This window comes from Hippocampus bargibanti, linkage group LG16, assembly GCF_051943395.1.
Source record: "Hippocampus bargibanti isolate YZ-2025 linkage group LG16, ASM5194339v1, whole genome shotgun sequence".
NCBI classification, from domain to species: Eukaryota; Metazoa; Chordata; class Actinopteri; order Syngnathiformes; family Syngnathidae; genus Hippocampus; species Hippocampus bargibanti.
This window is the reverse complement of record NC_142749.1, coordinates 19,135,090-19,150,805: the sequence shown is the minus strand read 5'-3', so window position 1 is coordinate 19,150,805 and position 15,716 is coordinate 19,135,090. Positions and strand designations below refer to the sequence as shown.

The 15,716-nt window shown below is 57.3% G+C and overlaps 2 protein-coding genes across 2 annotated transcripts; one reads left to right on the top strand and one right to left on the bottom strand.

The window, feature by feature from the left end:
- Nucleotides 1-360: 360 nt before the first annotated feature.
- rab34b (RAB34, member RAS oncogene family b) lies at nucleotides 361-2,957 on the top strand. Its single transcript, XM_089017695.1, has 10 exons — nucleotides 361-872; nucleotides 1,018-1,091; nucleotides 1,197-1,288; nucleotides 1,398-1,463; nucleotides 1,908-2,009; nucleotides 2,090-2,154; nucleotides 2,231-2,282; nucleotides 2,360-2,441; nucleotides 2,509-2,599; nucleotides 2,668-2,957. The coding sequence occupies exons 2-10, from the start codon at nucleotides 1,044-1,046 to the stop codon at nucleotides 2,955-2,957; spliced, it is 888 nt and encodes a 295-aa protein (XP_088873821.1). The 5' UTR covers nucleotides 361-872; nucleotides 1,018-1,043.
- A 274-nt stretch (nucleotides 2,958-3,231) lies between these two features.
- Nucleotides 3,232-15,459, bottom strand: supt6h (SPT6 homolog, histone chaperone and transcription elongation factor). Its single transcript, XM_089016699.1, has 37 exons — nucleotides 15,331-15,459; nucleotides 14,217-14,327; nucleotides 13,977-14,150; nucleotides 13,013-13,083; nucleotides 12,750-12,930; nucleotides 12,374-12,455; nucleotides 12,023-12,278; nucleotides 11,696-11,797; nucleotides 11,511-11,624; nucleotides 11,076-11,165; nucleotides 10,847-10,989; nucleotides 10,626-10,771; nucleotides 10,431-10,538; nucleotides 10,079-10,359; nucleotides 9,840-9,994; nucleotides 9,584-9,779; nucleotides 9,346-9,485; nucleotides 8,348-8,465; nucleotides 8,212-8,288; nucleotides 8,016-8,151; nucleotides 7,809-7,946; nucleotides 7,518-7,685; nucleotides 7,311-7,438; nucleotides 7,017-7,224; nucleotides 6,798-6,945; nucleotides 6,392-6,534; nucleotides 6,174-6,314; nucleotides 5,916-6,111; nucleotides 5,704-5,849; nucleotides 5,535-5,627; nucleotides 5,318-5,431; nucleotides 5,110-5,234; nucleotides 4,903-5,015; nucleotides 4,690-4,773; nucleotides 4,420-4,595; nucleotides 4,133-4,341; nucleotides 3,232-4,040 (listed from the first exon to the last, which is right to left on the bottom strand). Exons 2-37 carry the CDS (start codon nucleotides 14,314-14,316, stop codon nucleotides 3,842-3,844), a joined length of 5,199 nt encoding a protein of 1,732 aa, XP_088872825.1. The 5' UTR covers nucleotides 14,317-14,327; nucleotides 15,331-15,459; the 3' UTR covers nucleotides 3,232-3,841.
- Nucleotides 15,460-15,716: the final 257 nt, after the last annotated feature.

The window sequence follows — 15,716 nt, the reverse complement described above, 5'->3', positions numbered from 1 at the left end:
CATGTAAAATGATGTGAAAAACGAATTAGTCATGTAAAAATGACACTATATCAACTATTTTTATTTCTATGGCTTGATTTCTATGTGCACAGAAAGCATCCACTAACTGACTTTCCCTGTGGTGACTTTTTTGAGCCAATCTTGGACTCCAGCACGTTCTTTGTCATCTATGGGTATGATTCTTTGAGAAAGTGAATCACAAGCCTTTAATAGCGAAACAATGCGGATATTTCCTGCCTGAAATTGCATCGATTGTGTTGAGAGCATGAGTATGAAGCCGGCTCTCTTCGTTCACTTCAGAGATTCGGCTCTGAGATCCGGCTAGTTCGCGAACGACACATCACTAGTGTCCATACTTTGGCCTTTCTGTCTAAACGTGGACGTCATTTGCGAAAACAATGCGAAACGGTGATTGCGGTCAATTGGGAGCCCGCTCCCTTTTCCTCGTTGCGCGTTCGTCATCAAAACATTGCCACGCAGGTCTTAATTCACGTCATTGGAGATAGGTCGAGACGCTCGAGTCTTTTTCCAATTCCGGTGGTTCGGTGTGACTTTCCGACGCGGTCCGCGGCCTCAACCCCGGGCCGGCAACGGGCGAGGCCACGCGGTGGCGCACTTTGTTTCCCAACCGCCACTAATGAATTGATTTGATCGCGAGGCAAGTCTGCTGACTTCATTTTGCGCCCTCGGCGGCCGCGCTTCTTTTGTCCTTTTCCACATCCCATCCGGACGAGTTTCTTTTCATTTCGTTCGCTGTCGCGGCCGCCCCAGGTAACTTTCCACGCATTTCTCTCAAGTGTTCCTGTGCCTTCTTTCGTTTCGACTCGGCTTGGTCAGCAAGATCCCGCCGAAACGTTCGCGAAGGAACCGAGGCAAGTTGCTTGTTTTCTCCATAGGAAAGGAGTTCTCAATGTTGGGCGGGGAGGGGTTTCGAGGGTCGGGCGTTGAGAGCGAACCGCGCGACGGTCGGTTGGCAAACTTTGCAGCCAACGTGTCGTTTGGTGTTGTTTGTTGGAGGTGGATCGGCTTCAGCGTCGGCCATCATGCTGCCCCCAGACAACAACGACAGGATCATCACGCGCCTCCCCAAGGTGACGCCCGCAAACACGATCGAGGCGCGCGACACCTTCCCGACACAACGAAGTGGCCGCAAACGCTCATTTGGCCGCGGCGGCGCGCGCTCACGTCGCCTCTAGTGTTGCAGTCCCATGGCGGCGCTGCAGACCAAAGAGGTTTTCCATCCAGAGGTGAAGGCCGCGTGTCAGCGGCTCAAGGAAGACGCCGTCAGGTGCGTTCGAGCAGTCGCAGGGGGAGCAAAACTCTTGAGATCGAGAGAAGGAAACGCCGATGACGGCGCAAACCTCTCCCGCCTTCACCTCCCGTTTGCTCTTTCACAGCTTCAACTTTGCCAAAGTCATCGTGGTGGGCGACGTCTCTGTGGGCAAAACGTGTCTGGTCAGCCGGTAAGCAGCCGGGGCACGAGCGCTTCGCGTCGTCGGTATCGACGCGGCCGTGGCGGTCGCGCCATTTTCACACGGCACTACAACTCTGTCAAGGCCCAACAAAAAATGACAGAACGGCACATAGCCATCATAAAAACCACACGTGAAAGAAAGAACAATCAGAGAGGGTTTGCCAGGCCAACTCGGGCCAAAGGACAGAACAACGGTCCCCCTACTGGAAAGGGGGCGGTCCCCGAAAAAGCCCACTTGGCATTGAAGGGTCTTCCACCCGAGCTCATCGTGGCCATCCACAGCAACTTGCAAACGGTTCCCGCACGCCGTCGCGTGAGGGAACCGTCACGCCGGGCGACATGTTGCCGGGCAGGCGTGGAAGCAGACGTGGGAGGCCCAAGTGTCCCGGGCCCGTCGGCGGGCTGACGGTTGTGCTTTGTGGCCAAAATGAAGGTTGAGCAAGGGGGGCTTCTGCGGCAACTACAAAGCCACCATCGGCGTGGACTTTGACATGGAACACTTCCAGGTGCTCGGCGTCCCCTTCAGCTTACAGCTGTGAGTATGCCAGCCGCCGTGGCCGTAGAAGAGGAAGGGGGGCGAGTCAGGAGCCCTGAGGCGCCCCGCGTGCGTTGCAGGTGGGACACGGCGGGCCAGGAACGCTTCAAGTGCATCGCCTCCACGTACTACCGAGGAGCGCAAGGTGAGGCGGGTAGTGGAGGTCTTTGTTGCACTTGGAAGTCCAACCCGCTGCCATTTTGCGTGCTCCGCCCCCACAGCCATCGTGGTGGTGTTCGACTTGAGCAGAGAAAGCTCCTTGGCGCATGCCAGGTGAGTGGCAGTCGCCGCTTTCTTGGCCCGTTTTAACGCGGCTGGAGTGGGCAAAAACCTTGACGGCGGCTGCGCAGGCAGTGGCTGGAGGACGCCATGAAGGAGAACGACCCCTCCAGCGTTCTCCTCTTCCTGGTGGGCACCAAGAAGGACCTCAGCGTGGGTGAAGAGCAGAGCAAAACATGAGCGCGCGGCGCTAGCTCCGACCGTCTTTTCTCGCCGCCAGCCTCCCGAGCGGCTGCTTGAGGTGGAACAGGAAGCCGTCCGAGTGTCGGAGGAGATCCGGGCCGAGTATTGGGCGGTTTCCGCCAAGTCAGGTAGCGGCGCGCCGGCGGCGCCCGGGCGGCGCGGCGCACCCATCAAGCTGACGGCTGTCGTGCCGCAGGGGACGGCGTGGCAGATTTGTTCCTGCGCGTGGCCGCCTTGACCTTCGAGGCCAACGTCCTGCGCCGGCTGGAGAAGAGCGCGGCCGGCAACGCCGCCGACGTCATCAGTGAGTCGCGCGCTGACGCCGGCCGGACCGTCGCACCAATGACGCAGCCGCGCCTGTCGTCTTGCCAGAGATCACCGGCGACGAGCCGCCCAGGAGGAAGCCCGACTGTTGCTGAGGAGACGCCGCCGCCAATCCCGCCAATAAAAGTTTGCTGTTGGCCGCATCTCCTCGTGGCGTGTTGATTTGGTGCACGCACGACTCATCTGGCGGGCGCGTCTCCTTCCAGCGGTCCATTTGGGGGCTTGGGAAAAACGCTTGGCGACGACATCCGCTTGCTCAAGGGCGGCTGACTCCCTAAATTGGGTCTCCAACCGTCAAGCGATCTTTCCAATATTTGCAGAATGCACTCAAAACAAAGAGGTTGGCGAGAGAACGAGAACATGACACGAAAGCGACAAAACCGGGCGTTTCAACCTCAAAGAAGAAAAAAAAGCTCCGTCGTGTTGGAACGTCAGATCGTGTCTGAAATCACGTCTTTTCCTTTGATTGAAAGCCTCTGGATTTTGTTGAAAGTGGCACAAAATGAAGGCATCATTTTCTTTCACATTTGGACATCAAACAAGCCAGCCGTTTGTTTCTGCCACCGACTGCTGACGCGTTGCAAACAAAGACGTCACAGGCGGCCATTTGGGCGAGATTTCTTTAGTCGGTCTGGAGCCAATTGAGAGCACAATTCAGACCGGCGAGCGAGCCAGCCAATGGGCTGGCGCTGACCCAAAAAACGGACGCCGCCAAGTCGCGGATCCGCACGATGGCCTTCAAGGCATCACAGTCGCACGCCGCCCCGTTGGCCATCTTGTGCACGCAAGAGGGCCGACGGCGGCGACGCACGTGCGCAACGTGCGCGCAGCGATGTCAACTTGGAAGATTCCAAAAGGGGGAACAACAAAGCAACAGTTGTCTTTGGATTCCCAAATAAAGTCCTTTGCTCTCCCGATGGGCGTGACCGGGAGGCGTGGCTTGTCTCTCGCCGACGGGACGAGCCAAGCAAAAAAACGCCGCAAAGCAACGAGCAAAATGGCGGCGGGAGAGCGGGGCTGCGCGGCATGCCGGTCCGGGAAGCGCGCTAGCGGTCCATCTCGTCCAGCAGGGGCGTGGCGTCGCCGGCCATGGACCTGGGCGTGCTCTCGATCATGGGGCTGGGCGAAGGTCGCGGGGTCATCCTCTGGGTCTTCTTACGGCCTTCCGCCTCCTTCTCTTTCAGCCACTGCTCGGCCATCTTGCCCCAGTCCACCGCCGCCGTGGAGCGTCCGGCGCCGCTCGCCCTGCGGGGGGACGGAGGGAGGGAGGGCGAGGGCCGCCCGGTGAACGCCGGCACAGCCCGCAGGCAAAAACAAAACGGGAGCGCGCGACTCACTTTGGCTGCTGCTGAGGCGTTCGGCCTCGCGACGACGACACGGACGACGCCGGCGTGCCCGACGCGTGGCCGTGGTGGTGGGCGTGGGCGGACTGCGGGGTGGAGCCCGGGTACTGCGGCGTGCCCATCGTTTGCTGGCCGGGCGTGGCGAAGGCGTAGCTGGGCGTCATCATGGGCGTGGCCATCGGCTGCTGCGGCGTGGCGAACACCTGCGGCGGCGGACCGACCGGGAAGGAGGCGTCAGTCGACGCGCTCGCGAGCGCAGGCGGACGCCAAGGCGGGCTCACGTGATAGGCTGAGGAGCTGCCTCCTCCTCCGGTGCTGCCCCCGTAGCCGTACTGGCTGGATCCCCACTGGGCCGGCGTGGTGTTGGGGTTCTGGTTCTGGCCCGTGACGGCGGCGATGGCGCTGAACATCTGCGAGGTCATGTTTCGCGGCAGCGCGTTGACGGCTCGCGTAAGGTCTGCGGAGAGAGAGAGAGCCGGGCGGGCGGACAGCCGGTGAGGCGGCGTTGAGGCCGCGGGACGGACGCGGCGAGCGACGCTCACGACACTCACCGGCGATGTTGATGTTGGCGGGCGTGGCGTTGACCGAGGCGGGCGTGCGCGTGCGGCTGCTGCTGCTGTTGGTGGGTGTGATGCCTTGGCCACAAAACATGCGCGCTCAATACAATACAATACAACACAATACAATACAATACAATCCAGATTGGTTGATGGCGAGAGCAAAATGGATTCTTTCTTTCTTTTTCTCGTGGTTTTTGTGCCTACCTGGCACGGGCTCCTGGTAGTGGTCCTTGAACCAGCGGAACAAGCCGTTGACGCTGGGAAAGACCTGTGAGCGGTACCTGAAGCCGTCCGGGATGATGGTCACGTACTCCACCCTGCGAACAGTCCGGGATTGGGGGGGGGGGGGGGGGGCGTCTTGAGGGCGCGGGCTTATTGAGCGAGCGCTCGCCCGGACGGACGGTCACCCACCGCGGTTTTCCTCGAGGCTGGTAGCCCAGCAGGAACTTTCCAGGCAAGGTCTTGCACGCCGACACAAAGTAGGGGATGAAGGTGGGCTTCTCCCTCTTGGTCCTCACCAGCAGCTCCTCCATTTTCTGCGGACGAGGGCAAGCCGTGACGACGACGTCGGCGACGCGCGACGACGAGGTCGGCGACGGAAGGCGCGGGAACAACTTGCCTCCTTGCTTCCGCCGTGACACTCTTGGAAGTATTTGTGGCTCAGCAGGTCGCGAGCGAAGGCCGCCATGGGCTGAATGAAGCGCGCCGTGATCTCGTCCAGGTCTTCAAACTCCTGCAAGAATCCAGACGCTTGTTGAGGAGGAGAGCCATTTGGCAAGAAAGCAACAAAAGGCTCAAGGCAAGGTCGGGCTGGCGGGTGCTGGCGGGTGGCCTACCTCGTTGTTGATCCAGAGCGTGTGTCCCAAGCTGAAGGCGTTCTCTTTGCCCTCCTCCCTCACGTCCACGTGCTGGTAGATGCCGTCGGCCACCTGCTCCAAGTGGAGAGACCTTTGGTTGGAGGCGGAGCGGCGCTTCCTCCCCGCCCCCCATCCCGGCCCCGCTCACCTTCCAGGTGACGGTGAGGTGGTTCTCGCCCTTGCTGCTGGGCCTGATGATCAGGTCTCCTTGGTCCAGCGTCTCCATCATCTTCTCGGCCTGGTTGAAGCTGATGTTGTGGAAGTTTGGGTGGGCGATGACGCGCTTGATGTACGCTGTGGAGATGAGGGGGGGGTTAGCTGACCCGAGGCGGCAACGACCCGAGCGAGGGCTCTACTGACGCGTGCGCTGCTGCTTCTTCTTCAACTCCTCCTCCAGCTTGAGGTCTTCCGACTCGGCGTCAAAGTCGTAGTAGGTGTCCTTGGGAAGCTTCCACTCGTTGGCCTTGTCCGACAGGTCCGACGTGCGACACGTCAGGTCCACGCTGAACTTCTCAATGTCGATCTTCATGATGCGACAGTGAACCGTCATGCCCACCTGTGGGAGGAAGGGGGGGCGTTTGAGAGCGGCGGCGCCCGGGCGTGAAACGGGCGTCTCACCTTCACCCTCTCCTCGGGGTGCTTCACCACCTTGTCGCTCAGGAACTTGGTGGGAATGAATCCCTGCACGCCGTTGTCCAGCCTGCTGCGCACGCCGATGGCCTGACCGGGGCAGGAGCCGCTGTCAAAGTGGTTCCACACCTGCGGACGGACGCCAGGGTGGAGCGTGACCTTTCGGCGCGCGGCGAGTAGAGGAAGAGCCCGCCGGCGGCCGCTACCTCGCTCAGTTCGGGGAAGTTGTCCTGCTGGCAGAAGGGGCACTGCCACAGGCCGGTGGCGTCGTTGCGGATGGCCTGGTCGTAACTCTCGCCCTGCGGCCGCCTGTGGGCAATGCCCGTCACCACGCTGGTGATCAGCTTGCCTGCGCCGCAAAAGGCCACATGTCATTCGCCGCGCTTGCGCCGCCGCTTCCCGCGTGAGGCCGACTGGAGTAGCGGCTCGCAGCGAGGCCGTTTTGAGAGGAAACCTCAATTCCGATGAACTCAGCACATAAACAACCGGCCACGGTGCCGCCTAAGCACAAAGAACGGGCCACTTCCGACAAAGACTGGCATCGGTTGGGGTATTTCGGTTTTGCATTTTGCCCCGTTTCAATCTGAAATGGGCATTTTCCAAAGGTCTCACCAATGTAGAAGGTCTCTGGCGTCTCCTTTGTGAGCAGGTTGAAGACCTCCTCCGTGTTGGGGACTCTGTAGGGGACCCGGAGGTCTTTGTACCTGCAGCTCAACTCGGCTCGGATGTCATACAGAGTGATGCCCTTGTTACCGTAACCCTGGAGACGAGAGAGGGGGTGAGGCTGGGAGCCCTCTTGCCGCCACCGCCACTGCCACCCGGGGAGCCCACCTGTCTCTCCAACTCCTCGGCAAATGCGTCCAGGTCAAGATCTTTGAGCCGTTCGGGGTTTTCCAAGATCTCTTCCAGGGCGCCTGCCGGGTTGGCGTCCTCGGCCGATTCGTCGTACTCCAACGCGTCCACGGCCATCTTGCGAGCCCACTCGTACGTCTCAGGGTGGACGCGGGAACCGTCCAGAACCTCGATGTAGGAGTCGGTGCTGCAGAAGGAAAGTCGGGTGAAAGTCGGGTGAAAGTCGGGTGAAAGTCGAGTCCTCGCCAGGATGCCGGGCGCCAGGACGCCCACCTGTCACCGAGTGACGCCGTGTCGATCTTGATGAAACCGGCGCAGTTGATGAAGACCTTTGGGCCCATGTGGCACATGGTGACCAACTGCGTTCGGTTCTCCAGACGCGTGTTGTTCTGCTTCAGGATCTGCTCGGAGGAGCAAGACGGCGGTCAGGGCCGAGAGCCGTGGGGGTCTTTGCTGGGGGGGAGGGGGGACCTAGCCAACCTTGAGCAGGTGCGAGCCTTTCCTTGGGCCCAGACCGCACACGTACTGGACCAGACTTTGAGTGTGAGGGTGAGCGATGGCCCGGTTGACATCCACGCCGACCTCGTTGACCCGATTGATGAACTCGCAGTAGAGCGCCGACAGCAGATCTTCCTTCACCACTTGTTCCTGAAAGCCAAAGGAGAGCTCTCATGGAACGGCTGGGATCCTTTGGAGACGGGTCGCAATATGGAGCCGGGTTGGGACAGAACCCATAAAAAGTGGATGCCCCCCCCAAGATGGAGGCCTCACCTGCAAGGGGTGCAATTTCAGGCAGGCGATGTCCTCGTCCGAGCTGCAGACCTGTGCGTACTCCACCAGCGGATCTTGAATCTTCCTGGCAACCGACACGGCCTGGCGCAGCAGGGGGGGGTAGTCTCGGAAGTCGGCCTGCGCCACAGCACAGCGTCAAGCGCGAAGCGCTGAGCGGCAAGCGCCTTTTCCTCGGCGGCGGCGTACCTCCGACTTGTTGCTGTTCATGTAGAGCGTGGCCAGCTCGTTGTCCACCATCTCCACGGCGACAGAGGGCAGCGACGACTCCTGCTCCAGCTCGCCGATCGTCCTCTTCATGTCCTCCGCGATCATCTGAGCGTCCCTGCAGGCCGCACGGGGGTCGTGACCTTTCCGAGCGGCGGGACGCAATCAAATCTCTTACCGGTTTTCGCCGGCCACGGCCACCACGTGAGGCTTCTTGCTGGCCAAAAACTTCTTGAGGTTTTCAATGTCGTTTGCCTAAAGCGGACACGTCCGGTGAGCGACGGCGAAAGACGGCCGGTCTTGAACGCGCGCACCTTTTTCTCTCGCTCGTCCTCCCTGAAGGCGTTCCTCCTCTTCATGAAGTAGGGCAGGCGCAGGAAGTCCACCACTTCACCTTCGCCATTGATCAGCGCGCAGAAGACGGGCGTGTCTCTGCGGCGGGAGAAAGGCGGGGTGATTCCAGCGTCTCGCCCGCCACGCCGCCCCTCGTGGCTTGATGGCGAGCCGAGTTGCCACCCTGATGGCCGACGTCGCCATTGCCAGCCAGTCTGGGGGGGCTCCGCAAAGACTGGCTGGCTCAGGCCGCCAAGGCGCGTCCTTTTCAACGCAGCCGACGAAGGGGGACATTTCGTTCGCGTTTAACACGTCGGGGTCATAAAACTGCAACCGATGCGCTTTGCGCGCAGATTTGGCAAACGCCGCCTCCCAGTTCAACGGCTGTAGTGGCGTCACACGCTAGCTCAGTTGATCGGCTGGCGTGTCCGCCTCGTACGGGGATGCGAATGACAAATGTCAGAATGTATTATTTTAAATAATTTTGTGCTAATACTCACCATGAACATGAATGGTTTTCTGTTGATTGGTAAAAATCCAACCAAACTATCGGAATAAAAGTCAACTTGCCGGGTACATCCGCAAGGTTACTGCTAGCTAGCTTGCACGCCGGCTTTCTGCTGCCTCACAGAAGTATATTGATGCTAACGTTAGCATGGGGCTTGTCATCGTGCCACTGACATTGGACTGTTTCATTGATGCTAATGTTTCATTGCTAATTACAATCTATCAAATTAGAAGCTGTTCTCTCCACAAGGGCGAATCAACTTGATTTTTTTTAACTGGTCCGCTTATTCAAGCTGTTTTGACATCAACGGCACCGGCGTCAGTATCATCCAATCAAAATGGCGCTTTCCGCCAACACAAACCGAAACAGGAAATGAACGGCGAAGCAGCCAGAATCCATATTTAGTTTGATTTTGCTCTGAAAAAGTTGGAAATCCGCCGATGGGCGGCAAATTCTCCTGCCCGCTGGTACCTGCTGGGCGCGTAGGCCACTCCCAGCACGCGGATGCCTTTGCCCTGACTCTCGTCCATCAGGTCGTCGTCTTCCTCCAGCTGCTGGTCTGGCCTGTAAGGAGACACCTTCAGCCAGTTGTACAGGCGGCGGCAGCACGCCTGCAAGTGAGCGGAGGGGAAAAAAACAAAAGGTCTGACTCATCGGCAGGCGCTTGAACCTCTTCCCCCCCACTCCCCGCCCGGATGTGTCGGCATACCCGAACGATGCTCTCGCGGGCCTCAGCCATGAGTTTGCTCTTGAGCTCTTTGGCCATCTGAGGGTAGAGGAAGTGGTTGAGGGCCCTCTCGATGGCCATGGTGCGCTGACGGTTCCACTCCTGCACCTGATGGCTAAACTCGTCTCGGTAGTAGAACTGCTTGATTTCATCAAAGTAGGTCTGGTCGCCGGCGAACCTGGGGTGGGGGGGTCAATCAGAGGGCCTGGCCGTCCGTCCCTGAGGAGCGGCGTCTTACCCTTTGACGCCAACCAGGTCGATGCAGATGTCTAAGGACAGCAGGCCCTCGTCCTTGGCCAAGCACATCTTGAGGAACTGATCGCCGCTCAGCTCCTTCACCGCCTTGTTCTTCAGGTACTTGAAGGAGTAGGCAAAGTGGGCCTCGTCCACTTCCTGCGTAGACAGGCCAAGAAGAAGACCACGTAAGCGCCTCCCGACCGCCCCTTCCGACTGCCCCTTCCGACCGCCCCTTCCGACCTTTTTGCCCTTCTTGGTGGGCTTGATGTTGATCTTGGCCCTCTCCTGGAAAGTCTGGCGCAGAACGTGTCGGACCAGCGGCTCACGGGCGATCTGCATGGCCACCATGTAGCGCGTGCCCTCCAGGACAGCGTCCGGGCTGGGGAACTGGCTGCACACGTAGTCCTTGGCCAGCTCCACCGGCTCGGCGGGGAACTGCTCCGTCTCGTGGCGCTGGTAGCTGTCTCGCAGGTTCTCGCCAAACTGCTCGGGCGTCAGGCCGAACTTTTTGGCCAGCCCGTCTGCGAGGGGGGGGGCAGCCGTCACAAAGCGTGTCGGAGAAGCCGCGAGCGCAAGAAGCCGGCGCACAGACCGAGGCCCACGCTCTGGCAGATGCTGTACATGTCCCTGCGGGAAGCCAGCTTGAGGTCCGGACCCTTCTGCTCCTCCTCTTCTTCCACCTCCACTTCCGCCTCCTCACCTGCAAGGGCATACAAGTCAGGTCTCGGCAGAGGACCAAAAATAAAAGCATCCGTCCGTCCGTCCGTCCGTCCATTCTGTGACCCACCATCTTGTGCGACTTCCTTGATCTTGCGGAGCTTCTTCTTGCTGGCCTTGGCGGCGTTCTGCATCTTGGGAATGTCTCGGCCGTAGTAGAGCAAAAAGTGGTTGTACACGTCGCCCAGCTCTTCCAGGGTCTGAACGTCTTTCAGCCTGCGACAAGCACACAAACGCGCATGTTCGCCGGGCGACGCAGTGAGAAACGCCGGCGATGCGCGACGCACGCACCTCTCCATGTCCGCCGTGTCCAGCGGGCGAATCCCGTCGGCCAAAGGTTTGTCGGGGTCGGCAGAGATTTGCTCAAACTGGTACGCTTGCATCTTGTGGAAGAGTCGGCTCAGGTTCTGCTTGCGGGTTTTCAGCTGAGTCCACTGGTGGAGGAAGTGGTAAATGTTGACGCGGCGATTGGAGTGGACTTGATTGCGTGCCGCTTTGCAAGAGGCGGCGAGTGCGCTACCTTTTCATCCCATTGCCACACCTTCCACAGGTCGTTGATATTCAGCTCGGGTTCCACGTACTCTTTTCTGTAGAAAGCGATAAACGGAACCTGGAAAGAAAGGCAGCCATTATGGAGAGACAGACAACATGTGCCAGATGGCCATGGCGATGTGTTCTTTTTGTCAATCATCAATCAACGCTGCGTCCCCCTCTCCGAAATGATTGCCATTGGCTGGCTTTGGCTGTCACTCAAGGTCAAATTGCCCAAAGTGGTCCTCGCTGCACCGGCGCAGACAGTCCACACGACTCAAAAGGGGCTCATTGATTCAGAAGAAGATCTTGCAAATTGTCGTTGAGACAACGTTTGGATGAGGACACCACAAAGCCAGCCAGTGGACGTGCAGCATTTTCATGTGTTCCGGATGCCGGACGGCGTTTTGGCGTCCAGCGAGACCTCAAATTGCTGGTTCCTCATGAAGTTGAGGGCCTCCTTGATTTTGGCGGTGGTGCTGGGACCCTGTCGGCTGAAGTTGGTGGAAGTCCCGCGCTCCAAATAGTCGGCGCTCTCCTGCCGGCAGACACGGCAGCACGTTCAGGTGAGCGCGCCGGGCCGCCTTTGGCCGGAACAACCTCACCAACCTGAATGGAAATGGTGAGCGTAGAGAAGCCGTGTCTGAAGATCCACTCCGCTTCCTCCTCCAGTTCTTCGTCCTCGGCCGCTTTGACGGGGATGGATCGCAGCTGCCAAACAAAGCAGATTGCAATCGGCGCGTTTTGGACAATCTGACGTGACGAGAACCGCCGCGCCTCGCTGTCGCCAAAGCAAAGCCGCAGACGGTCTTTTGAGCCTTTTTGGCGCGTCGCGGATTGAAGCTATGAATGAGGGCCATCATTGCGTTCTTGTCAGAGTGAAGAAGATGGGACGGCGCCCCGCAAGGGCCACGTTTGCCGGTGGGCGGCGCGCACCTGGAACCTCTCGGGCATGTCGGTGGAGCGGATCTGGTTGTCCTGGTCGGTCATGTGACTGCTCTCCAACTCGCTGGGCTCGTAGAGCTCAAAGATGCTCTTGCGACCCTGCCGCCTCTTGGTCTGCTTCTTGGGTCGCTCCCAGGCCTCCTCGTCCTGGTCCTCCTCCTCCTCCTCGCCCTGGTCGTAGGCGTCGCCGTCAAAGTCGGCAAAGTCAAAGTCGCCGCCAAAGATCTCCTGCGCCTCCTGCAGGGCTCTGCGCAAACCAGCGGGACCGCCGCCGTTTCAACCGGATGACGGCGACTCGTTTCCTCCGCGCGCAGACGTCGCCGACGACAACAAAAGACTCACGCGTCGGTGTAGCCGGAGAATTTCTTGCCGCGTTTTTTGGTGATGGGTTGCCCGTCGTCATCCACGATAAAGTCGTCAATATCTGTGGAATTCAAGACGAGACAAACACAATAGGAGACAACGCATCAAGACGGCGGGGCATTTTGGGGGCTGAAATTGGGACATTTGTCAGCAGTGGCCACAAGCATCCTTGGTGGCGTTGAACCTTGATTTGGACAAGCTGGCTGCTGATTTCAGGAAGGACGGCTACGTTTCCTTCTCTCGCCTGCACCGGTTTGCTACATTGCACTCAAGTCTGGCAGATGTTTGGCAAAGTTTGTGGCAAAGAAAGGCGCGGGCGGAAGAAGGAATTTGAGTGGGGATTGGGAGCTTTTACCCGACTCCTCCTCGTCTCCTTCCTCGTCGTCGTCGGCCTGCTGGAGAGGCCGGTGGAAGGCCTGGCCCTCCTCCGCCTCGCCATCTCCGTCGCCGTGAAAGATTTCGTCGGCGATCAGGTCTTTCTCGTCGTCGTCCTCGTCGTCGTCGTCCAGCGTTTTCACGCGGTCGTATTTCTTCTTCTGTGGCGCGACAACGGCAGCAGGTCAAATTGGCACGCAGCTCGTGAGAAGAAGGGGAACGGGGGGCAACAAAGACCCTTACCCTCCTCTTCACTTTGACACCCAAGTTTTCTTCTATGAGGTCCAGGTCATCCTCGTCCAGGTCGTTGTAATCTGTCCGGGGGGGAAGAAGACGTGTCAAAGACTTTACCTCTTCATCAATCTCGCGTTTGAAGAATTTGGTGACACCTGATAGGAGATGACATGTGCACATAAAGGATAAGTCCAAAAAAGAGCTGGCATTACAACAAGCAGGCTGGGGAACACGAAAGAAGTCAGGGGCTGAAGGGGGGCCTAGGAAGCGGCAACAGCCCCCGACCTCAGGCGCCTCCCCTGGCGTCAATCTTTTTCGAGTCTGTAGAAAAACTTGTCAATTTGGATGAACGAAAAGGAGCTAGCAGGGGACAGTGTGAGTGAGGGTATGATCGCCGAGAAAGCATGGCAACTTCACTTGGATATTATCAAGAGGCAACGACATCAACGACCATCACAAAGATCAATAAAACCCCTTTATTATTCAGTACAGTTTATTTATTTCAGTACAATAGCACATTTATTATCTATAAAAATAAGGTATATTTTGTGTTGTTTTATTGCTTATTTAGTAGAAAATGATGTTTTATGGGGACCTGGAAACATTTTATTCCCATTTTTAATGGTTTCCTATGGGAAAATAATGTTTGGAAAATGCACTTTTCACCTTACACACATTCTGGAAACCAATTAAGTAAGCTGAGGTATCACTGTATTATTATTATTATTGTGCTGATGACCATTTTATAGTTGAGTTAACGGTGTACACTTGTGGGTTGAGTGAATGCTGGCGCGTCTGGCTGCCGCTGTTCACCCGCAGATTTTTTTTTTTGTTATCCTGTCCCTGTAAAGTGTCCTTGAGAGTTTTGAAATGTGCTTATGAATACAATGTATGATTATTATGATTAGAGATTAGCTCCGTCTTGTGCCTTTTCCTCCACTTTTGAGCCTTTGTTGAAGTGTAGCAAACTCACTGCGCTTTTTGCGGCGATGGCGGACTTCCTCCTCTGAGTCGCTGGCAGCGTCACTTGGGCTCTTTTGAGCCGCCGCGTTCTCCTCGTCCTCCTCGTCCTCCTCGCCGTCATCGATGAGCCCACGCAAGTTGCCTCGCTCGTCTTGGTCTTCCATGTTCTCCTCTTCCTCCTCATCTGCGGTCAAATATTCACTGAGTGTGGGGGGGGCGGGGGTGCCCGGGCCCTCGCCAGCGCGCCTACCTTCGTCCTCCATGAACCTCTGAGTCTTTGTGGGCTTTAGGTCTTTTTCTTCAAACTCTTCCTCAGACTCTTCGGCCTCGCTCTCGATGAAGTCCGACATGACTGCTACTCCTGCACGCATTTTCACAAACCCAACAGCCAACAGACATTGGCAAACACACTTCCTAAGTAGGGAATTCAACATTTGGTCACGGGGAACTCGCTTCCTCCCAACATTGGTAACATGGATTCTCTTGCCGGCTTCAAATCCCCTCTTAAAAGCCACCTATTTAAAATGGCATTTTCTGTGTAGCGCTATCTCTTGTTTCTATTTATAACTGTATTTGATTTATTGCATTGTATTTGTGATGATATTTTCTTTATTATAGTACCTATGCTTGTCTGTGACTGTAAAGTGTCCTTGAAAGCTTTGAAAGGCGCTTGAAATTAAATGTATCATTATGATCCAATATATAGGAGATAGTCTCCATTCCGTCTGTTCCGTTTTGGACTAGCAATTAAAAGCCATCTCGCGTTCCACATCGACACAAAGACGCGGGACTTGGGCTGGTGTGCGTGTGTTGTGAGTCGTGTGTGATGGAATTCCTCAGCACAACAAGCGACGGCGATGTGGATGGACATCAACAAGATGTCCCACTCACACGTTGGAGGAAAAACAATCAATGGAGTGGTGGGCTTTAGTGGAAGGGTCCTATTTTCCGCTCAAATTCTTTCCCCGAATGTGACAAAGTAAGAAAGAAGGAGCTTTATTTTCTTTGCCAGCGCGGGCGCTAGCTAGCACACTAGCTAGCGCGCCGTCTCGGCGTCGCTCGAATGGATCCGCGAAGGCGTTCGAGCGACTCGCTTATGTTCACGATTGATATCGGGACGCCGAACGGCACGTTTCGACACGGGAGGACAAACAAAGAAAAGAAAAGAAAACGGAAGGGAAGGGAAGGGAAAAGGAGACCGACGATTGAAATTGGCACCGCAAACGCGCTATGCTATGTTTGCGTTAGCATGAGCCGCTAGCACAAGAACCAAGAGCAGGCAGGGGGGCAGCAACTGCGCCAACTTGGACGTCCTGCGGTTGGCTCCGCGACACCAACAAGCACCAAAACGGGACTCGACTCACCCGTCCGCCTCGCTGTGGTGACGGGTTGCGCGAGAGCACCAAAATTGGCTCGTCGGGTTCCGTCAGCTCTGTTTTAGCTCTTTGGAGAAAAATGGCGGACCGCGTGACGACTTCCGGAATAACGGAAGTCATACCCGGCGGCATTTTCAACTGAGCGTGCCTGCCCCCTGCTGGTTCCGATTTGGGGAACATTTCACAAAACCGATTCTCGGCGATGTCCCGTTTTTCTCTCCTTTCAAAAAGTCACGTTGACTTGGAGGCAGAATGTGCAAGTATACCAACATAATCGTCATCAAAGTACGCGTTACCTTCAGGCATCCATTTCCGCCGTGGCAACTTTTGTTTGTCCGTGGCCAAGGTCAGTTAGCCTGAACGCGCTCTTACTT